The sequence below is a fragment of the Microtus ochrogaster genome (assembly GCF_000317375.1).
Source record: "Microtus ochrogaster isolate Prairie Vole_2 chromosome 14 unlocalized genomic scaffold, MicOch1.0 chr14_random_1, whole genome shotgun sequence".
Taxonomy (NCBI): domain Eukaryota; kingdom Metazoa; phylum Chordata; class Mammalia; order Rodentia; family Cricetidae; genus Microtus; species Microtus ochrogaster.
The window spans coordinates 16,949,697-16,973,077 of NW_004949096.1; the positions used below are offsets into that span (position 1 = coordinate 16,949,697).

Below are 23,381 nucleotides of genomic sequence, written 5' to 3' on the forward strand. Positions count from 1 at the left end.
TTGGGGTGATATGGGGATCGATGTGGGGGACAGGCATCTGAATGCTCCCATAGACCTAGGTCAGTGCCTTGAGCCTTCCCGGCTAGCCCAGCAGTGAAAAGGTGACCCAGCCCCCACACCTTTCTTCCATTGAAATGACAGTCACTCCTTGTCTCTTCCCACCACCCACTTCTGGCCTCACCTTCCTCTGCCCTCTAAGCATCTTTGAGGAAGTAAATCTGGGGTGCAGAGGTCCCCCTTTGAAGAGAGGACTATGCTCTCTAAACTCTAGGTTCTCTGTTATTTCAGACAGGCTTCTCTGCCTGCCCAACCCAAGCGTTTGGAAAGAACTCAAGGAGGCCTTTAAAAGTGCCAGGTGGGCACCGGGTCCTCAAGGCCCTCATGAACTTAGTCCTCTTGGTCCCAAGAACGGCCTGCAGGCTGACCATGTCCTGTTTCTGGCCTCAGCATGCCCCAAAGAGGGGACAATGTGACCACCACCCTCTCTTGGAAATGGTCTAGGACCTGCAGTCTGTGGAGCAGTGGGAGAGACAGGCAGGGTCTCTTCCTGTTTCCTCCCTCTAGCTCCGAGCTCAGACGGTAGCTGTCAAGGGCAAAGAGAGTGAGTTAGAGGCTGGCTCTAGGAGGAAAGAGGGAGAGGGAGAGAGGTATTACAGAATGTGACCAGAGGTGAAGCTGATGTCCTCACGTTCCTCAGCCTCACCTCTAGGGTTGCCTTCTGACCCTCACATCCTGGGCAGCCAGGCAGGTCAGGGCTGGGATGGACAGAGGCTGTTTGACAGCACCATACCCGGGCGCACTTGGCTGCTGAGAGTCTCAAGAACAGGAGGCAGAGTGCCACCAGGAAGAGGGGAGTCGGACACAGGAGCAGAGGGAGGTCATGAGGGAGGTGTCAGGGTACACTCAGTCAAGAGGACATCCATCCATCACTCACATCACTCCTCGTTCTGGCTGATGGACAGACAGGAAGTTGCTGGAGAAAGGAGGAGAGACAGCAGGCAGATGCCCGAATGCCAAACCCATAAACCACGACTCTAGACCTTACGACAGTGATAGAAGAGCTGAAATGGACACTTATATTGTCCCGTTTATAAGCAAAGAAGCTGGGCTCAGAGGGTTGGAGACACATAAAGGCGGCAAGACTAAGACTGAGGAAGCTTTGTTTGGGCCCAGACTTCCACGTGCTTTCCAACCTGGCCACGGCCCTGGAGATGCAGCGCTCCCTTCCTCAGGTGACAGCCAGCACTCTGTTAACACCTGGTCTCCATCTGCCAGACACCACAGCAGAGGAATACATTGCCCCAACATTCTAGGTCTCCCACCGCCAGGGACAGAGACCTGGGCCTAGCCCTCCTCCTCTATGCACCAGCAGTGCTGACTGGGGTCACAGGAGACAGCTGGGCAAGAAGACTTACCTGGGCATAGTTCTCAGCTCGAGTGAGGAGGGGCAGCTCGTAGGCGGTGGAGAAGTGGGTCCGGACCTGCTGCATCTGCCCAAAGCGCTCCCTCTTCCGCCACTTGGCCCTCCGGTTCTGGAACCAAACCTACAGGACAAAGTGGCAGTCACAGGTCTCAGATCTTGCTCTCAGACAGCGAACATTGCTCCCTAACTCCAGCAGCCTGGTGTGTATGTTAGGGGCACACAGAAAGAGTCAGCCTCCACCTTTCAATCTTTGGTATAGCAACTAACTGTGTGAAATTGTCAGAATTAGGAAGGCTGCCTACACTACATTGACCATAATTGTGATTTGGGGCCTAACTTCTTAAGGTTCAGATTCCAGAACAGGCAAATGTTGCATGTATACACACACACACACACACACAAACACATGCACACACACACATACATAAATTAGGAGAATGAGCACGAGCCATTGGTTATCTGTCTTCCTAGTGCTGTGTATAATCTGCTGAGGATCACAAACACCAGGAAGAATCCCATCAAGCTATGAAGACCTTTCTAGAAATTTCTTCCCTTAGCCAGTCTCACACAGTCCTGAAGTCCTCATGGACCTGCCTATGGATGCAAATCCAGAGTACACACATTCCTGCATCCATCGGAGAGAAACAGTCTGCTCAGAACTTCCCTTTAGTGTTAGTGGGTGAGGCCTTTTGGAGTGACAGCAGTCAGGAAAAGATGTGTGAAAACGGGAGCCAGATGGTAGAGGGCTGCACACACCAGCTCGGGGCCGCCTCTAGGAAGGTGTCGGTAGGGGAGACTGATGAAAATCCTACTGAGGCATAAGTGCTGGGCCATTGGCTTGACCAAGTACTCAGCCAGGAGAGGGGTCTCTGAGTTAGAGGAACTGTGGAGACTCTGGTAGGGTGTTTGAGAATCACCCAAGACATGAAAACAAGGGCAAGGGGCAGACTGCTACTCTAAGAGCCTTAACTGGTTATGAACAGAGTGGAGGGAGCCCAGAGAGCGTGGGAGAGGAAGCAGTGGGAAGAGGGTAGACCAGTTGCTCCTCGGAGGATGACACCTGCAGCTTATTCTGCACCTTCCAGTGGTCTCTAGATTCAGGTGGACACAGACACACCTCAGCAATGTGTGCTCAGTCTGTGGCCTCACAAGACAGCTATCAACACAGCCTAGCAAGAAGTATAAACTTTCTTAAAACACTTTAAAAGGTATATTGATTTTGTAACTCAGTTGTGTGGTTCTTGATTGTGAAGTTTGCCTATGACAGTGTCCTATTGCAATGACAAATGGCTGGACAGGTCTGAACCATGGTGATTTGCAACCAGGCTACTCACATAGGGCCCAGACCACAGGAAAGACAATACTGACAGGCAGGACAGAAGCTTCCCTAGTCAAGGCAATCTACGGTGCTGGGATGGAGACTAGAGTAGCCTCCCCACCTGCCTGTGAGCACCCAAACTCCTCAGAACTATGGCAGAGGGACTGGCCTTCTGCAGTGGCTATGACCTGCCAGGCTATGCCTGCACTGTCCAGAGCCTCAATTTCCACATCTTCAGAATGGGATTAAACTAAGGTCTAGGCTGATATCCTCGTAGAGGTGGTGCCTTGTGGGGACAGCAGATGGGAGCACACAGCATGGAGTTTCTAGAGCACTCAAGTTGCGCCTGACCTCATTCTCTTGCTGAAGAAAGGTGGTGAAAACCCCCAGGATGTAGATCTCGTGAGAGCTGGGAAGGGAAAATGGGTGCACTTCCTCTCCAGCTCACTTCCACATTCCTAATCTGACATATACACACATTTACACGCAAACACAACTATCTGGCCATGTGTGTACACTCACATATGTGCACATACATATACACACTTAGAGCGTCCTTCCTGTGCCCTCCATGGAGAGCAACCTTCTCCGAGGCTCAGAGTCTCTGTCCCTGCCCCTGAGCCTGGGGGAGGAGTACTTTTACTCTGGGATCCAGGATGCCCACTGGGAGAAAGGAGCACGTGGGGGGGGGGTCTTCTGCGTTGTGAAATGGGATCCACCTTATCAGTGGCTGCAGTGGGGGCTGGGGGCTGGATGGAGGAGTCAATCAGAGAAGGTTGTTTTTATTTCATGTTTAATTTCCTGCAGACTGAGCTCAGCCTTCCGCTCCATCCTCAGCCTCCCAGGTTTTTCTGGGGAGAGGGGCACTAGAGGCACCAAAATACACAGCTCTGCTCCTTCCTATCTCTGGGGGTGGGGCCCAGGCAAGAGAAGCTGCTGCTGCTGTGTCTGTGGGTTCCAGGTCCTTTTTGTGGTGGGGATAGAGAGGTGGGTGATGTGACTGAGGGCTGGGAAACCGAGGACTCAGGGAGGGTTAAAGCCAGTGTCTGGCAAAGGGGCCTGGAATTGAAGGAATTGAAGGAGTGGGTGAAGGATGGGATACAGGGCTTGAGGGAGGTGGGAAGCCCCATTGTCTGGGAAGGGGCAGTCAAGAACAGTGTTTGGGGAAAGAAGTAGAAAAAGGTCATGGTAAGATTTATTTGATAGAGATAGGAGGTGGGCACAGAGTGGAGACACTTAGATCAGTGGGAGCTGGCCTGCCTGGGACCTCCTTCCCAGGGTGGTCTTTTGTCCCTATCCTTTCCATGTTCCTGAGGCCTGAGCTTTTTGTCCCTGCCTTTCCTGTCCCCCAGTTAGCTTAGGCTATTAGCCTGACTGACCTTCAATGTCCTCACATCCTCCAGGAGGTCGCACGGTACCCGGTGGTCCCTCCGTGCTCCGATCCACATCTCTGTGCAGAGACTTGATGTGTTCTCCCATCTCTGACCCCCAGCTGTGCCTCTGTGCCTCAGGGCTGTGCAACCGCAGACTCGTCTCTATAGCCCCCAGGAGGAGAACTCACTGAGGTCCCCACTGTGCTTCCATTCTACATATTGCGCTCAGGACCACCCCGTTCCTGGGCCACCCGGACCTGGCCCACTCAGCACAGGCCTCTCCCGAGGACCAGGCCATTCAAGGAACCGACTGTCTTGGAGGAGGCATCTCTAACCGCAGCCCATCTGGGGCCAGGGCGGGGTGGCCCAGGGCGGGGAGGCCTCAGTCTCATTGTCTTCAGACACCAGCTGTGGAGATTGGAATCCCAGACAGCAGAGAGAGGCCTTGAAGCCCCCTGGAGCAGGGCCAGACCCCAGGCTGCTTCCCATGAAGGACCATCGTGGGACCCCCTCATGGCCCCCTCCTTGTTCCTGCCGTCACTGCACACCAGGCACCTGGTTTGCCACCAGCAGAGTGCGTGTCCTGAGCAAACTCCACAAAGACAGGCAAAACTGCAGTTCTAGTACACCCCTGCATTACTCATTCCCACCCCCAGGGCACTGCCAGGCTCAGCTCAACCCAGAGGTTTGACGCACATGGAGATCCCACCCACCCTGCTGCTTTTGTACAGAGAAAAAGACAAACAGTCTGGCATGTGCCAGGAACTGCAAGCTAAAGTGGAAGAGCACTGGCCTAGAGCTGGGGAGCCCTGGATTCCAGGCTCGGTGCTGTTCTGCGTTGTTGTTAACTCTGGGAGTCACTTCCCACATGCAGGTCTTTCTTCCTCATCAAAAGATGGTGGGGTCTTTTCTGAAACACCTTTCTGTAATTCTATAACCTTCCTGTTTGATAGGAATATGTTTGATAATGTATAATAATGTGTAATATATCTGTATATTTGTATATATCTGTAATGTATTTGTATAGCTGCAATAATTTGATAGACAATAAATTAAGGTTTCCCTTTCTATCTTGGCTGACAGGAAGTTCAAAGCTGAATTTGATAATAATGAACTTTATCATGGTGGGGGTTTTGTTTGTTTGCTTGCTTGTTTTAACACAATAACCTCACTTCTTGGCACTGTTTCTGTTCTTAAGCTAAAATCAATCTCTAATTGTAAATACTCTCACCGTTTTGGAAGTAGGCTTGTGTATGCCTATGTGTGTCCACAAAGCAGTGTGCTAGGTGGATATCAGTGACTTGCTCTGTGTCATTCTCTGTTTCCTGCCGAATGTTCCTTGAACTCTGTTCTGCATACTCGAATTCATTTGAGCAGTGTGCATGTATGTGGTGCTCACATGCACACAGGTACACATACAAGTAGAAAGCAAACATGTTTGTCCCATGCCAACATGCTACCTACTGGCACTGTAGCCTTGCAACCAGTTACTCCTTTCTCTACCCCTCCTTCCCTGCCCCTAGTCCTGGGCTAGAGCTGAGGCTGGAATCGGACTCATCTGTGAGCTCAAATCTCAGGGCTTCAGAAGGCCCCATGGCATAGCATGTCAGCAAAACCAAGCTTTTCTGCAGTTCTTCAACAAACCATGAGACTACAGCATGCCCTAGCAGCTACAGTGTCTAAGGGGCTGCAGGATTCCTGGCAACCATTTTGCATTTTCTATGTACCCAGGTTAAATGGCAGATACCTCAGTGTGTTAAACGAGACTCGGTGAAGCTGATGGGCACTCAACTGATGCCTCAGAACCATGAGTAGAATAAAAGCAACCCTGTCCACGAGTCTGCCCAGGACTCTTTGTTCTGATTCCCCAGGGCCCAGACCACAGTGCTATGCCCATTAAGAAGAAATACTCTTTTGGGACTGCTGAGATGGTTCGGTTTGTAAAATACTTGCCATGGAAGCAAGAGGACCTGGGTTTGGAGGTCTAGACCCCACTTAAAAGAGTCAGGTATGGAGGTGTGCACCCATATCCTCCAACACCGGCAAGTGGGGCAGACAGGGGGCTTAGTTGTTACCTAGTCTAGCCAAATCAGCAAGCTCAGGGTGCAGAGAAAAAAAAAGATGTTTTTTAAAAAATGATATCAAGAGCAAATGAGGAAGACACTAACACTAATGTTGACCTCTGGCTACACACACACACACACACACACACACACAAACACACACACACACATACACACACACATCTTCCCTCACTTGCAAACACACATGAAAATACAAACACAACACACACACACATAGACTTGTACGTACATATTCCCCCACTTCCAAACACACATGAACACACACACACACACATTAAAATATATGTTAAAATAAAAAACCCTCTCTACTCAAATGTCAGGTTTCTGCCTGATAGCTAGGAACTCTCATGCTCCATTCGTGCCATGCCTTGAGTGGAAAGCAGCCTGACCGTGAGTTGATGTCATATTAAACTGAAATTTGAATGCAGTGTGGGGCCTTGATCGTATGTGCTTTGGCAGATTGGGTTTTCACTTTCTTTACTATGATTTTCTGCAGAGGGGCACACCTCTGGGCAAAGCAGGGTCACTGGTTTGTGCGAAGCTGCACAAACTTACATGCTGCTCGGCACCCAGCCTTCTCTAATTGGTGGGGACACAGAAGTGAAATAGCTGTGGCCCGAATCTATAATCCCAGGGCATGAAAGGCAGGACAACGTGGCCAATAATTCAAGGCCGGCTGTGGTTCCACAGTAAGACAAAGGCCAGTCTGAGTGACATGAGACCCATCTCAAAAGCAACACACGTGGATGATCAAGGATCTCTCAGTTCAGGGGCAAGAGAATAACGTGACCAGTCATAAAGTCTACCCAGGAGAGGAAGCAGGACAAGCAGAAGAAAGTGATCTGCTTTGGTTATGTTGAGTTGGGTTGAGTTATAAAGGGCTACATGGTATTGTGTGCTGTTTAGCAGAGTCAAGCTGGGTCGATCAGTGCTGAGTGGGCACTCTGAGCTCTACTGAGTTCATTTGGGCTGTATTTAGTGAACTGAGCTGACTTCATTGTCTGGTACTGTGTTGCATTGGGTTCAGTTTTGTTGTGCTGAACTGGGTTGAACTGAGCTGTATGTGCTGAGTTGGTTGTATTGGGTTGGTTGAGTAATATTGAATTGGATAGGGTTGGGTGGGATGTTTTGTGTTGGGTTGGGTTGTACGAGGTTGCACTGAGCTGTGTATTGTGAGTTACACTGTGTTGAGTTGGGTTGTACTGGGCTGTGTTGGGTTGGGTGGGTTATGTTGCATTGGGTTGCACTGAGCTGTACACGAGGTGCTGCGTTGTATTTACTGTGCTGTGTTGTGTTGCACTGGGTTGGGTTGTACTGAGTTTAACTGGTGAGTGTGTGGTGAGTTTGCTGTGCTGAGTTGGTTGTCCTGGGCTGTGTTGTGTTGTTATGTTGTTTTTATTGGGTTGTAGTGTGTAATTGGGTTAGGTTACTGGGTTAAACTGTGTGTTCTGAGTCGCACCATGTTGAATTGCCTTGTTCTGGGCTGTCATATTTGTGTAGCGAGATGTACTGTTTTGAAGGAGGTTGTACTAGTCTGTGCTCCTCTGCACTGAATTGTGTTGTGCAGTGACTGGGCCACGTTGTACTGAGTTGTATGGTTTTGGAGTTGAATTGGTCTGTGTATGGTGGCTTGCGCTACACTGAGTTGGTTGTACGGGCTGTGTTAGGTGTACTTGACTGAGTTGGGTTGAATTGGGTTTGGGTAGTGGTGATGGTAGGCATTGTATTGGCCATGATTGCCAAGAGTCTCCTCAGAGGAGGCATGTTGATTGGGTCCTGAAAGATGCAGGAGGCAGCTGGACAGGATATTAATCTCTGCTTCTACTATGGGCCTGTGAATGTCTGTGCCTTGTTCATCTCCATTCAGAGAAATAGGCCTTCCAGATGAGACATGGCACCATCTTGTCCTTCAATTAAGGCTGGACTCACAGGTAGCAACCTTCTCCTTCCTCCACAGAGCCTCCCTCTCTTGACCTTACCCTAAAGAGCTGAATATAGTGGCTGAGCAGATCTACTATAACTGGGGAAGGGGGTATGGGGTGGCCAGATTCTCTCTTGGCCTGGCAGGCCCTCCCAGGGTAAGGAAAACCTGGCATAGCCCACAGTAGTCAGTAGCTCCCAGTTGCATCTGGAGCCCAAGGCTGGGGGGCTCCGTGGGTCCCTGCCTGTCACTCTGGCTGACCTGCACACGGGCCTCAGTGAGATCCGTCCTCATAGCCAGCTGCTCACGTGCATACACATCGGGGTAGTGTGTCTTCTGGAAGACTTTCTCCAGCTCCTCCAGCTGGTAGCTGGTGAAGGTGGTGCGGTTCCGCCGCTTCTTGCCTTTGTTGCTCTCAGAGTCGGTCTTTTCCAGGGGGCTTGGGATGTCAGCACTAGCCCGGTCCTGGGGCCCCTTAGCCCCTGTCTCCTTCACATTGAGGTAGCTGTTGTCCATGCCCACAGGTTCAGAGTCAGGGGGCAACTCTGGCTCACCCAGGTTGCTCTCTTTGGCTGAGGAAGAGAAAGAAAGGTTAGACGCTTGAATACAGCCAGGGAAAGTGGAGAAAACTTTTCCCCTTGCACACTGAGTACCAGCTCAAGAGAGTCAAATTTCATATCCTAGCTTTTCATCAACATGCCGGGTAACTTTGGGCAAGTCCCCCCCCTTCTCTCACCTTCTGTGGCATCATCCTTAAGTGGGTCCATCTGGCACCACTCTCGGGTTTGCCTGTCTGACCTTTGGGACTTTCTCCTTACTCTGTGCATGTGAGACTCCTCTCCTACAACCAATGGACCCAATGACTAGCTAACACAATACTGAGAGAGGAGAAAACTCGTTCATCCACACTGGACTTGGTGGGAGAGAGAAAGACCAGCATTGAGGCACATAGTGTGGTCCCCATGGAGTTCAGTAGAGGAGCCTTGGTGACTGTCTCCGGAGTTTAGTGTTGAGAGGGTCACCCTCACCTTCCACTCCACTGGTAACACTGGTCTCACTGCCCACGGAGGGGCTTTTAGCAGATGGGTTTCACTGAGTCATGGATGCTCTTGCTGGGGTCCCTTTCACTAGCCACAGGTGCCACTGTCTACCACAGCTGTTCAGGCCCTCACCTCTGAGGATCCCCTCTTTGGGGCCACAAGGAATCATCATAAACACGGCTCACAGCCTAGGCCCTTACTGCTACTTGCTGACAGAATGGGGACCCCATGGTAGAATCCTGGAAGCTCAGAGCTACAAGGAACCCAGTCAAACCATGCAGGCCAAGAGTGGAGAGGTGGAGACCAGTCTAGGAGGGTGGGAGTTGTCGGCCCAGATCGGTCCATCTGGGCAGACAGTCTTGCCTTGCTGCTGCAGAGGGCTCTGAGCCTGTGCTCTAGGGCCAGGCTCCAGGGTGTGTCTGCCACACCTCTGGCTCAACGCCTCGATGTTCCTTAATGAACCCCTTTGTGGTTTATTTTCCCCTCTGTAACTTGGGGGTGAATGAAGATACCCACGGGATATTCCTTATGGGTTGTGAGAAATGGAGAGGTAGTAGCCTCTGGTCTGGCCTTGCAGACTTACAGGGCCTGCCAGCCTTAGAGGAGGATGACCCAGGACAAGCCTCCACAGAAAAGTCCCTGGGGTTCAGACATATGTATAAAAGCACCATAGGCTGGGATCAAGACATGTCTCCAGATGTGAGGAGCCCCCCTCCCTTTTTGCCATATTCCTTATCTGAGACTCTGAGAGAAGACAATGAGAGAACAATTAAAGGAAACTTGGAGGCAGATTGTAGAAAATCCTTAAGTACAGTCAAGTTCTGCCCATTTGCCCCAAGCACCACCCATTCTGATGTTCTGTTTCTTCTTCTGGAAACAGATTGTGCAATTTGCCTTTTAGGTCACAATGATGCTTCTATCCTTGATCTCCTGATGCCATCCAGACTGAGGATGGGGGGCTGACATTCCAGGTTTACCGGCCTCCCTGTGAGCAGAAGGGAAGGTGAGAGAGACTGTCTGCCTCTGTCAGTCTCCCTCCAGCTCTGTGGCACTAAAGAGAAGAAGGAGAGGGGAGTGCCCAGAGTAGGCCTGAAAGCAGCTCCTGAAGGGCCACTCATAGCGTAATGCCACAGACGCGGCGGACCCACCAGAGGTGTCACAGATGACAGCCATGTGAGCCCAGCTCACACAGTGGGCCACAGCTTAGGCGACATCACTGTGCGAGTTGCAGCTGGCAGCTGGGCCAAGGGCTTCCAGCAAAGATATTTATCTTCCTGGTAGACAAATAAGTTTTATGTTTTGGGTCTTTCTTTTTTTTTTTTTTTTAGGAAAGAAATCCCACCCAGCTCACCAAAAATAAACATTCCTCTTGTGCAACTTCCTGGCAGCCAGGCCAGGGAAGAAGGCCACCACCCCTGCTGGCCTAGCCCTGCTCCCTAGGCCTATCCTGGCCCCATGGAACCTGGTAGTGTCTCCAGGCATCCAGCCTGGAGCTGGGATCACCCCATGGGAAAGGGGGCCAGTTGAGGGCAACTACATAGAAACCAGGGTTAGAAGGACTAGCCCAACTTCTCATTTAGACGAAGGAAAAACAGGCTGTGAAGTAAAAAGAATACTCCTTAATTATCCACAGAACACAGCTTTCTGTTCCGGGGACTACCCTACTCTCTAAGCGTGGGTATGGGACCTGTTTCCAGGGAGAAGAAATCCAAGGCCTCTCAGCACTCAGGAATCCTGCCCTTGAGGACAGAGGACTAAGGTGCACTTCAAGGCCCCCTCGGTATGGAGCTAGTTCTTGGCCTAGCCGGAAGAGATGGCAGTGCCCAATCATATGATGAGAAGAAGGTTCTACCCCTAGCCACATCCAGACACCCACTGGATCAAGTGAGTGAGGGGTAGGGAAACAGCAAGGTGGCTGGATAGTGAGCTCCAGGGCTCTGCCTGTGTTTGCTTCTTCAGTGCTGGGATTACAAGCACACATCCCAGCATGCCCAGCTGTTTTAGGTGTGTTCTTGGGCTCTAACCTCATGCAGGTATGGCAGGCACTGTGCCAAGAAGCCATCTCTCCAATCCTCAATGCCAATTTTTTAATGTTTATTTTATATGAATGTGTAGTGTATCATATGAAGTGCCTGGGAGTTATGGAAGGTTGAGAATCATCATGTGGGTGCTGAGGATTGAGCCCAGGTCCTCTGAAAAGCAACAAGTACCCTTAACCACTAAATTGTCTTTCAACCCCCTCCAATCTTTTCTTTCTTTTTTCTTGCTATTGAAAACAAGTTTTAACTTTAAATAGATTTTGATCCTATTCCTTTCCTCCCCCAACCCTTCAAGAGCTGCTATCAATCCCTACCCACCCAACTTTATGTTCTTCTCAAAAAACAAAAACTCAATATAACCAAGAAAATAAAATAAAACACCACTCAAAAAGAAAAAAAGGGGGAAAACCCACTAAACTGTAACCAAAACACACACACACACACACACACACACACACACACACACACACACACACCACCACTATGGAGTCCATTCCCAACTACTCCTGAACATGAGGCCTGCCCTCAAGTGGTGGTTGTACCCAGTTTCACTCCATTCAAGAAAACTGATTTTCCCTCTCCCAGCAGGTAAAAATGACACCCCAGTCAACCAGCCACTTTTGATCACTAATTTTCTTGCTTTAAATGCTGAACCTGGGTCCCTATTCTAGACAATAAAGAAAAATTCTCCAAAATTCTGTAGCTATGCCTACCTTCTCAGAATGACAAGCCTGATACCCTGGATACTCAAGGTAGCAGATTCCCGCCACCTGCCTATAAGCTCCTCTACCTGTGGCCCTAGAAGCCAGGCCATTTGCTCTTAGCCAGCCTGTGTTTGTCTTCTAGGGATCTGATTCATTGTTCCTGGTCCATTTTCCCAGGGCCCTTCCTCAACCCAGCCCCGGGACCATGGGACATGGCTCCTTCATCTGAGGTAAGACATCTGTCTGGCTTGATGGCTACGGCCCCCACTACTGTGCCCCTGTGATCTGCAGTGAATTAGCTGGGGTCTAGGGATGAGGAGGGAAACACTTGGGGCCCTGTGTGAAGCCAGTCAAATGATCCAGAGGGGCCAGTTAGGAAGGTGGCCTGGATAAGGCCTAGTGTATTCAGAATCTGCCTCATCCTGGCTATCCTCCTCAATGAGATGGGTCTAAAATCCCTGCCTCCACAGTGTGAGTCTGATTACTCCTTACTAATGGAGGCCACTGTCCCCACAACTCTTGCCTCTGACCACCTGGTCAGAGAATCTTCTTCCAGGTGGCCTGCAGTGCTCCCCCTACCCAGCAGCCAGAGCCAGCCCCCCACTCAGCTCTCACGACCTGGGGTTTGCTAACTAGCTCTGACTCCCTAGAGGAGGGGCAGGGCCCCAAGGAGAGCTTCTCCTCACAGATCATAGCATAGGGAGGAAGAGCCCAGATACGCCAGGACAGGCTGTAGAAGAAAAGATGAGGCCTGCCTGGCCTGGCCAAGAGACACCCTGGTGCTCCCTCTCCATTCAGCCACTGTGCACACCTTGCGCCAGGGCCCCACTGCACACGTGAGTTGCTGTTGAGCAGGTGACGGGACCAGGCATGAATCAGGGCAAACATGAAGACTTAAGCAAAAGCATGCTACTTTCAAGACACGTCTCATGTGACTGGAGGTGACTGAGGGAATGTGGGTAGAAGAAAAGCCAGGAGGGACCTTAAGGGATGTTCCTCTCCACACAGTAAGCAGGAAGGCGGAAATAAGCAGGACCAGAAGGGAGGGGCGAGCATCTAAACCAGTGGATCCCAACTTTCCTGATGCTGTGACCTTTTAATATAAATGTCTCATGTTGTAGTGACCCTCAACTATAAAATTATCTTTATTGCCACTTCATAACTATAATTTTGCTACTTATTATGATTTGTAATATAAATATCTGATATGCAGGGTATCTGATATGTGACCTGTGAAAGGGTTGTCTGACCCCACCCCCCAAAAAGGACATGACCCACAGGTTGAGAACTTCTGATATAAACCATCACCCACAACTTAGCAGATAATAGCTGCCTCTGCCTCAGACGGCCACATTGCACAAGAGAAGTGGCCTCTGGGGGCTCCAGATTGCCCAGCTACCCTGTGGCCCCTTAACTGCCCTGTGGCCCCAGTACTGGAGTAGGCTGAGCAGCAACAGAGCCCAGCTTGAATCCAGGTCACCACCAGTGGGTTGCCTTTTCCCCAGCTGTTGGGACACTCTGCATGGATTCCATACTGACTGGATGTCTGCCTTTCCAAAGGAGGGAAGGAGCTTTTTGTGGGTGTGTCCCGGAGTCAAGGCAGCGAGTAGGGTCTAGGGTCATCCAGACCTAAGGCTTCCTCGGTCCACCCACCCTTCCCCCAATGGCTTGGAACTCATGATGTAGATCAAGCTAGCCTCCAACTCACAGAGATCCACCTGTATTTGCCTCCAGAGTGCTGGAATTAAAGCTGTGCACTACCATGTCCAACAGCCAGACCCAGGCGACCCATAAAAGGGAGATGAGGAGTGATCACAAGTGGATGTCCAAACTAATGCCTGATCCTGAAAGGCCTTCCCTCAGAGGTGTCAGAGGCTCTTGAGCAATCTGACACCAGCATCATTCCCATGGGCCGTTTTGACAGGTGGGGAGCCAGAAGCAAGAGCTTCCCGATGGGCCACAGACCTCTTCTGGGAACCAGCTGTCCCAAACTTGGTGTTGGCCACTAGTTTTCAGCTTGTGAACCAAGAAAGTGGAAAATCCACCTTTGTTCCCTTAGCCTCTCTCCAATTGCATCTAGGGTCATCCAAAACTCTTGAGAGACTTCTAAAGCTGTGTGTGTGTGTGTGTGCTTTCTTCTTCTTTACTGTGATTGTTTTTGGGAGCACATTGGGAGCCTCTTTGTGCATCTGTCTGGGTTAGAAGATGTGAGCCTCAGGGTATGGGCACCAGCCTGCAGCTGGGATGGTGTGGGGGACATGTTCCCACGTGCATGGAGGGAGGTTTGTGAGTATGCAGACGTGTGTATAGTTGTATGTCAGAATGCATAGGTGAGTGTGGACGTGGGTAGATGTGTGCATGCGTGTGGCTGGGCATAGGCAATACATATGGAGTATATGGCTACAGGGTCTGAGTAATTTTATCCTCTATGGTTTTGATTACATCTATTTTCCCTCCAAACATCTGCTTTGTGGGGGACATGCTGCTCGCTCTGTTCCTGGGTAAGCTGGCCCCACACACCCTGTGGCGGAGTGCACAGCTCCGATGTAATCTCCTTAAACAAAACAGGACAGCATGGGGCCCTTTCATGCTATTTAAAGGGCACTGACTAAACCCACCGCTGTCCAAACAGTCCTGGGGGGCTGGGGCAGAGGCTAAAGGTTAGCCATTGATTGCAGAAATCCTCACCCCACCTCATCTGCCCCTGGGCTCTGCCCAGAGGTCTTCAGTTTAGCAGGCAACTTGATAAAATAATGCCAAAGGGGAAGAAGGACCCAGGCGATGTGTCAGCAAAAGCACAGAGAGTGCTTCTGAGTACCACTCCAGAGGCTGTGAGCCCAGAGAGGAGAGTGTACCAGAGTGCTCAGGCTGGCTGGGGACAAGGCACCCATTCTGAGCACTCTCCAGCCTGAGAGCCCTAGCAAGGAATGAGAAGCACAGACCAGAGGAGGTGGAGGGGGCAGGCTATCTAAGTAGGCTGACTTTCCAAGGATGTGGGCACTAGGGGGAAATGGTGAAATCTGGAGTGGGTGTGGAATTTAGTTCATAGTAGTACTTTTTTTATAAGTGGCGGCTTATTTGAACAGGCAGCTCAACAAAGAAGACACATGGACAGCCAATAAACCCGGGGACAGGCAGGCCACCACCACTACTACTGAACAGTGAGATCCCAGGACACAGTGGAGATACAGAAATAGGAGTCAGTGGTGCTGAATGAAACCTACATTCAGCCCTGGCCCCAGAAAGCCCTCGGCTCAGCAAATGCCCTAAAGAAATGAAGACTCATTTGTCAGGGGCAGAGTCCCAAACTGGAGAGCAAACACTGGTGTTGTGCTTGACTCTGACTGTCCCCAAAGGCTTGTGTGTGTCAGAGGCTTGGTCCTCTTCTTGACAGGGCTGGACAGTGACAGAAGTTTCAGGAGCTGGGGTCTGTAGAACGTGTGGGTGGGTCTTAGATGCTGGGGATAATCCTTGAAAAGGATTATGGGACACTGTTGTCTCCCTCCTCTCCCTTTCTGCTGTGATGAACATCATCACAGACCCAACGCATCACAACTAACTGTGGTACAAATTCATACTATAGAATAACATTTTAGCATGTAGAATGATGCTCATCCCTGGCAAGTAAATCCACCTCTCCTCCACAGTTTTTTGATACAGGGTTTTTCCATGTAACATCCTTTGCTGTCCTGGAACTCTCTTTGTAGACCAGGCTGGACTTGAACTCACGGAGATCCACCTGCCTCTGCCTTCTGAGTGCTGGGGTAAAAGGTGTGAGCCACCACCTCCCGGCCATAAATCTCTCTTTGACAAGAGATAAATAAAAAAGTGCTGGAAAGGTGTTGGGTTAGAAACTACAAAACAGCAGAACCTTTTTTTATTCTTTTAAACTGATTGTCACAAGCACTCTGTCATCGTCACAGCAAGCTGAGTGGCACAAGACCATTAGACTGACATTCAGACATGGAATAAACCCCTGACACACAGTATAGGAGAGTCTCAGAATCACAGTACAGTGTGTAAAAGAACCATCTTGAGAAAGCACACGTTGTGTGACTTCATTCAGTTAGCATATGAAATTGGAAAAGGGAGAAATGGAGGTCAGAGGGCAGAGAGTTGACTGTCCAGGTGTGGAGTGGGTTGTCTCTTAGAACTCTATGATCATGCCTTGTGATGGGGCATAAATCTGTATGGCGATGCATTAAAATTTATAACAAACTTTATTCCACACTCTCTTATTTTTATGGTGTGAAACGTGTAACTAAAGAGAAAATACAAAATGACATCGAACATAAGGAAGGAACAAGAGACAAAGTCCATCAGGCTATTGTCTTCGGTACGGAAGCAAGCCGAGGTTGGTCAGAATAGCCAGCACAAAGGACATTCTTCCTCATGTGGATGCTATGCATTCTGTATGGCCTCTGTTGGCATTCAGCATGACGTATTGTGCATTTATCTGTTTGCTCATTTTCCTTTGTTCCTCTTGTCCCCCTCCCCTCAGAAAGCAGGGTCTTTCCTCACCTCTCCCACCCAATGCTTACTATTGCACTGGGGACACATTAGTTGTGCAGTGAACACCTGATATTCATGAATATTCATGAATGACTGAAACCTGTTTCAGAACAGGGCTTTGGCAGGTGGAAAGATGCGCATCACTAGGAAGCTCTGGGCTGATAAAAAGTGAGGCCAGCATGGAGTGGTTACCATTAGAAAACACTAAAGCATTCCAGAAGTAGGAATTTAAGTGTGTGGACTTTTTCACCTTGGTTGGTCTGTTTTGTTCTGTCTAGCTTGAAGTACCACTGTAATTGTTCAGTGGGCTCAGGTAAAACTCTTATCTGAAGCAGAGACTGGAATTCCCAGTAAAGCCTGTACTGACAGGAGATACACCGCTGTGGACCGAATGGGAAGTGAGAGGTCTGACCGGAGTGGGTGGGAGAGAGCACCTTCAGAGAACCGCCCCTGTCATGTGGGGATGGCACTGTCTTTCCAGCTGGGTCCTGATGAATTCACTCCAGGCCAGCGCCTCCAGTGACTAATGATGCCCAGCGCTCAAGTCCAATAGATCTCAGGAGACTCTTGGCCTACAGCCTTATAATCCTTGAATACAGCCGGAGGGTGTCTAAGACACAGGCATCCATCATGCCACAACCCAAGAGAGGATCTCTCTAGCTCCCAGGAGCCTCATTCAGATGTCAAATACAGAACACGCTGTTCCTTTAAACAGTACGTCTATATCAACAGCGAACACCAGGGCCTGAGGAGATGACTCAGCTAGGAAGGTGCTTGCTGTGCAAGCAGGAGGACCTGAGTTTGATCCCCAGCACCCACATAAAAACAGGGGCAATAGCACAGATCTGTAATCCCAGCTCTGGGAAGACAGAGGCAGGAGGATCTCTGGGGCTCACTGGCCAGCCAGCCTAGCCAATGAGTGACCTCCAGGTCCAATAAGAGATGCTGTCTCAAGAAATAAGGTAGAGAACAACCGAAGAACACACTCACTTGATAACAACTTCTGCTTTCCACATGGATGTGCACCAGCACACAAGCACACATGCACACACATGCAAACACATACTATTAAAAACACCAGAAGCTGGGAGGTGGTGGAACACGCTTTTAATCCCGGCACTTGGGAGGCAGAGACAGGTAGATTTATGAGTTCTAGACTAGCCTTGTCTACACAGTGAGTTCCAAAATAGTCAGGGATATATAGAGACACCCTGCTTTAAAAAACTTAACAGAGAAACACACCAGTTATTGATGAGAAATCCACAGAATGATTCCTTCTGCATTTGACATTCAAATGTGACAGGGCATCATATTTTCTTTTGATTCTGATAAAGTGACCAACCTCACCAGGGCTTTTAGGGATCTGTGAAGTAGCTCACCACCCCCTCTTGCTTCACCCACTTTCACTTGTCCAACTCCTCACATGACCAATTCCACACACACCCCTATGCCTTGGGCTTCCTGCCTCTGCAGCCACCCTCCTGGCCCAGCACCTATCTGAGTGCTGCTGTCTCCTGCACATCTGTCTTTCTCTGTGATGTTTGTGGATTTTTGTCCTTATCACTGTATTCTGGTTTCTCTATAGAATGTTAAAAAAAAAAAAAAAACAAACAGTCAAGTCAAAATCCAAAAGAAGGGGCCTTTAACTCCTGTGCACATGAGCACACCATTCTATAAGAGCTTTTACGGCCTCACTCTGCCTGCCCTGTGTCTCTTCCCCTACTGTACTGGGCCCCCACCCCGTCACACAGAAGATGCCCTCTGCTGCTGGCCACAGCTCTGCCTGGGAGAGTCGGTGGCACAGTTGAGATAGCATCTGGAATTTCAGTCTCTTTTCATTCAGTGATCACCTTAAAACAGCTCCAAGAATAAGGATGTCACGACCCTGTCATATATGCGTCTCCAGGCCTCTGGGAAACACAGTTAAACTGCCTTCCAGAAGTGGGCCTGTGTCCTCAGCCACCGGCTATGTCTTCCCCATTCAGGGCCAACATGGGACATTTTAAAATCATTTCTATGGTGTCGGATGAAAACAAGACCTCGGCTTCCTTTAAAGCTCTGATGGCTACCTAGAGGAATCTGTTTTCTGTGCTGCATCTGTTGGGTTTCTCAGGCTCCGCCAAAGGTCACTCTCCTTCTCTGACCCCAAGGTTGGACTGAGGTCTTACACACTTGACTGTTAGTTATACAGAAAAGAATCTAAGCCTATAGGTGTGCTCAGAATACACCCCTAAAATCTTAAACACTTGACAGTAGGTTATATAGAACAGAATCTAAGCCGATAGGTGTGCTCAGGATACACCCCTTAAATTAGTGCCATGAGTGTGGAGTGTGTGCATAGAACCCGGGAGCTCCTTCCTGCTGTGTTAGCTCCTGGTCCCCTGCAGGGGCAGGGCTCCCATTCCCTGTCTGGGATGGTTGCCCCAAGGGGGTAGAAGAAACCTTTCTAGAAGGAACTCAGAGAAACCAGCCATAAAACAGGCATGAAGGGCCAAAGGTGGCCCTGTGGCTGCTTGGGCCTTGAACAATCCTCTGGGCTAACAATTATTGTTTCTTCAGTTCTACAACTCTCCATGAATCTATGCCACCCGGAGGACAAAAAGGCACTGTGGAGGTAACCTGTGGGTAACCAGCACTTGGGAGGGGTCTCCAGGCAACTGCTAGCCCTCAGGGCTGGTTCTGTGTCAAGATTGGAGGTCCAACTCCCAGAGGCCGAGACCAAGGCTGCAGTTTCACACACTTTCCACTAAGAGGCACTGTAGTTCCAATAAAGTGTTTCTGGGCCCAAGCAGATTGGGGCCCCCACTCCTTAAAGTGGTGGGAGGATCTACCAGTTCAGGTATTCAGTCTTACTATTCACTTGCCACGGTGCCATCTTTACTAGGGGCGCAGGGATGGGCAAGGCAAGTCCCAGCACTTCCTGGAAGAGCTCGTGCCTCCCTACACCTCGTAGCTCATTTCACACTCTCAGACTCTCCATGGGCAAAAGGAGACACCCGATAGAGACCAGGTGAAGATCACCAGCATCTGCATGATAGGCTTGAAGCCTGGACTTTCCTTCCCTGCAAACCCTGAGCATCCCTTGGACCCCAGCTGTGCTGGCACACAGTAGGAATGCAGCAAACATCTGTCTCTCTTGTGCCAGCCATCCTCAATACACAGCCATGTCTGGCTGGATTTCCCCACAGCTCAGAGCTGCCACCCCTGGCCTGTGAGCTCCTCCTGAGGGTTCCCTTTACCAGAGACAGGTGCCACAGCCCCGCCTCACACAGACATTCTCTGGGCTCTCCTTTCCATGGGGGGGGGCTCTTTCCTGGTGTAGAGGGTGGAGTGGGCTTCTCAGAGTCAAGGGGGAAAGGAATTAAGACAGAGAATCACAGAAAATAGGAAATATGCTGTGTACTCTACATGGTCCTCGGGCCCCCTCTGCTACTGCTGTTTACTCCCTGTTTACAGACACCGTTTAAATTTGACCCATTCCACAACTTCAGAAACGAGGCCAAAGAGGGCAGGTAACTTGTTTAAAACTGACTAGGCCCTGTGCATGGACCAGTGACGGTCAGGGACCCCAAGTGTAAACTTGTATGAGCAGAATGGCATCTGGGATTTCCCAGGACACTTGGCAGCTTTTCCCTATGTCTGAACCTTTATCAAAATGGAAAGTCTTTATCAAGAAATGACAGATGATGGCCAGTAAAAAGCTGGCCTTCTCCAGGATGTCATCACAGAAGGCATTCTATACTGCTTAGCACAGGGCCTGGGGAGCGTGCAGTGAGTGGCCTCCAATGCCACAGAGTCCTCGGCCTCCAATGCCTGGTCTCCACATCCTCAGCAGAGCCCAAGGCTGATGCCAACTCCAGAGCACACATACCTCAGCCAGCTCTGCGAGAGCCCATCTCACCCAGTCTTTCAGAGGCTCCCAAAAGGAACTGCAGTTCCTTCAGCAGTGACTTCCATGCCTGTAGGCTACAGCAGTTTGCAAGCAAAAGGTATGCTGCTATTGGAGCTGAGAACTGGAAAAAGATTCTGAATCTAGCATGGTTTCCATTATCTGGACTGGCAAGATGGCTTAGTAGGCACAGGCAATTGCTGCCAAATCTAATGACCTGAGTTCAATCCTCTGAGCCTAGACAGTGAGAGGAGACAAAAACAGCTCCCATAAATAGTTCTGACTGCCACACATGTGCTATGGCATGAGTGCCCACACACACATACATACAAAAACACACAAAATAAATAAATACACACATATACACACAAAATAAATAAATAGAAGGTGGATACCTAAGCCCTTTGGTTGTCCAGCCAAATCAGTGAGTACAGGGCCCACTGAGAGACCTTGTCTCAAAAAGCAAGATCTCTGGCTTCTACATACACATGAACACACACACACACACACACACACACACACACACACACCGCATCACACCACACCACACCACACCACATGGCCACAGCCTGATGGAAAGCACAGACGTGAAACAAGTGCCATCTTGTTGTCATGGGGGTTTCTAGGTAGGTGAGCATTGTGTCCTGCTTGACCACCAGGTCCACAAAAAGGAGGGCTGGCTGCTTCAGGTTGAAAAAGGTCAGGAGATCTTTGAACTGGGGACTAAAAGGCCCACAAAGATTCTGTCTATCCTATATGCTGCTCTCTTGTAAGTTTCTCAGGTCCTGCCAATACAGGCTCAGCTCAAAACCCAGCTTTTCTGTGTGCCAGCTTGTGTGGCTGGGTCCAGTGAAAGCTGCCACTTGAACCCATGTCTTCCCACTTCTCACCTTGTGATCTGTCTGCTCACTGCCTCTAAACGGAGTGGCCTTGAGTATGTCCCACATGTCAGGAACTTGGTAACCCAGATGCTGTGTTTCCTCTTGCAACAAAAGAAAGCCTGCATCCTGATTGCCCACTGCGGCAAGCTGGGGAGTTTAAGCGCTGTGCAGTATGAAGAAATAAAAAGGATCAGGAGTAGGACAGGCCCAGGTTTATCCACAGTTCTGCCTTCCTCTGTTCCCTCATCCACCCACTCACTCACCTAGCACTTCTGGACTACCTTAAAAAGCTGGAAAAGTTCCAGGTAACGGGAATTGAAAACATGGTGACTTCTGTCTCAGGGAGGAAGGTGCTGGCAGGCACAGGGTGGTAGACAAGTTACCTGACCTAGGTGACAAAGTGGATTGCCAGGTCAACATTGATCTTTGCACCAGGATGCCGAGGCTGCCATGTGCTGAAGAGGCCAGCTTGAGGCTCTGCCTAGCTAGTCTCCCAGTACTAGAGATGCTGACTGCCCCCACCAGAGGCAAAAGAGGGACTAGAGAGGCTCCCAAGCTAGCCCTCCACTCGGCCTCCAATGGCATCTTTGGGAGAGCAACAGTTGTGTGCCTAACTGTAGAGTACACACAGCTGCAAGAAGGAAGGGAAAACTCCTCAGCTGCAGCAGCACCCACACTTCCCAGTCCTTCCCCGTGCCTTCTCTTCTCTGAGCTTCTCCCGTTCCAATTGCTGATCATAAACCTCGGTACAATGTGGCTCCTAGGGTCCCCTCCAATCAGAGCTCATTTCATATCTGTATAGCGGGTCCTCTCGCAGGTGAAACACTGTGACCACTGCAAATTTCTGGAACGTTTGAAACTGTCCGAAAAGCCGGGCATTGAAGTCCATTGCTTACATATACTTTGATATATGTATATATTCCTGGCAGCTTCCTCGGGCAGGAAAGATATCTTACTAGTCTCCATGCCTCCCCCTGCCCTGCGTCTGTCTTTAAACACCTGTGGAAGTGTCAGCCTCTGGTGGAGCTGCCTTTCCAGCCTTTGGAGGAGTCATATCAGTCCAGAAAGAGACTGCTTCTCTCTCTTCCTTTCTCAAGTGTGGTTGTCCTATGGCAAATAATCACTGGCAAACAGGCCCTGTAGGGACGACCTTTTCTCTCTTGGATGGGAAGGAGGAAGTCTCGGTTAAACCCATGGCAAAGCCACACTATTTAATTTTCTGAGGTCGAGAAAAGACTGTCTGATACTTGCCTTCAAGGAAATCTCACAAGGGAGGTAGTTAGTTTTCTAAAGCCCTTGCTTCACAGGCGTAAGGACCCAAGTTCTGGTCCCCAGATCCCATCCATGCAAAAGCTGGGTAGGCAGGACTACAGTCTGTGATAGCAGATTTCCCAGGCAGGCTAGCTAGTGGGACTAACTGGAACTGGGGGAGCTCCAGGTTTGGCAAGAGACCCTGCCTCCATCAATAGAGTGGGGAGCCTTTAAGAAGGCACATGACGCCAGGCAGTGGTGGCGCACGCCTTTAATCCCAGCACTTGGAAGGTAGAGGCAGGCAGATTTCTGTGAGTTCAAGACCAGCCTGGTCTACAAGAGCTTGTTCTGGTACAGGCTCCAAAGCTACAGAGAAACCCTGTCTTGAAAAACCAAAAAAAAAAAAAAAGGCATATTAACATCGACTTCGGGTAACACAACATGAGCGCCTGTACACAGACATGCACACATGCATGTATGCAAAACATATGACCTCTGCGCACATGCTGTGGCATGTGCATTGTCACATACACATCATACAAACACATGTATGCATGTACACGCACACAGTAAAACAGGTTTTAGAAACTGATCGTGCTACCTTCCTGCAGACTAGGTTTAGCAGACTGTGACTGATCATTTGGGCTGATGCTTAGGCAAGGGAGCCTTTTCTCATGGGGCCTAGTGCCTGGGGCCTAAGGCCTGCTGGATTCACACACTGATGGTTAGGCAGGGGACAGTCATACAAGTGCCTTTTCTGGGAATAAATGTTACACAAGAGATCTGACAGCGTGGAGCCTGCAGGGGGAGGTCATAGGCTTCCTTCCTGGGAATTCTCCTGGCACATAGCGGGGAGGTTTGGGACATGAGGCTCATGACATGAGGTTACATCCTTATTAGAGTTAACTGGACCCAGAGAACTCCTCCACCACCACCACCACCACCA

The 23,381-nt window shown here is 50.0% G+C and overlaps 1 protein-coding gene across 1 annotated transcript in view; it reads right to left on the bottom strand.

Annotated features, from left to right (window-relative positions):
* Positions 1–23,381, bottom strand: part of Alx4 (ALX homeobox 4) — a 37,492-nt gene that overhangs the window by 1,838 nt on the left and 12,273 nt on the right. Inside the window, exons 2-3 of the mRNA XM_005364122.2 lie at positions 8,381–8,691; positions 1,416–1,544 (exon numbers count right to left, since the gene is read on the bottom strand). Coding sequence (XP_005364179.1) covers positions 1,416–1,544; positions 8,381–8,691 — 440 coding nt within the window. The remainder of the gene's footprint in view (positions 1–1,415; positions 1,545–8,380; positions 8,692–23,381) is intronic.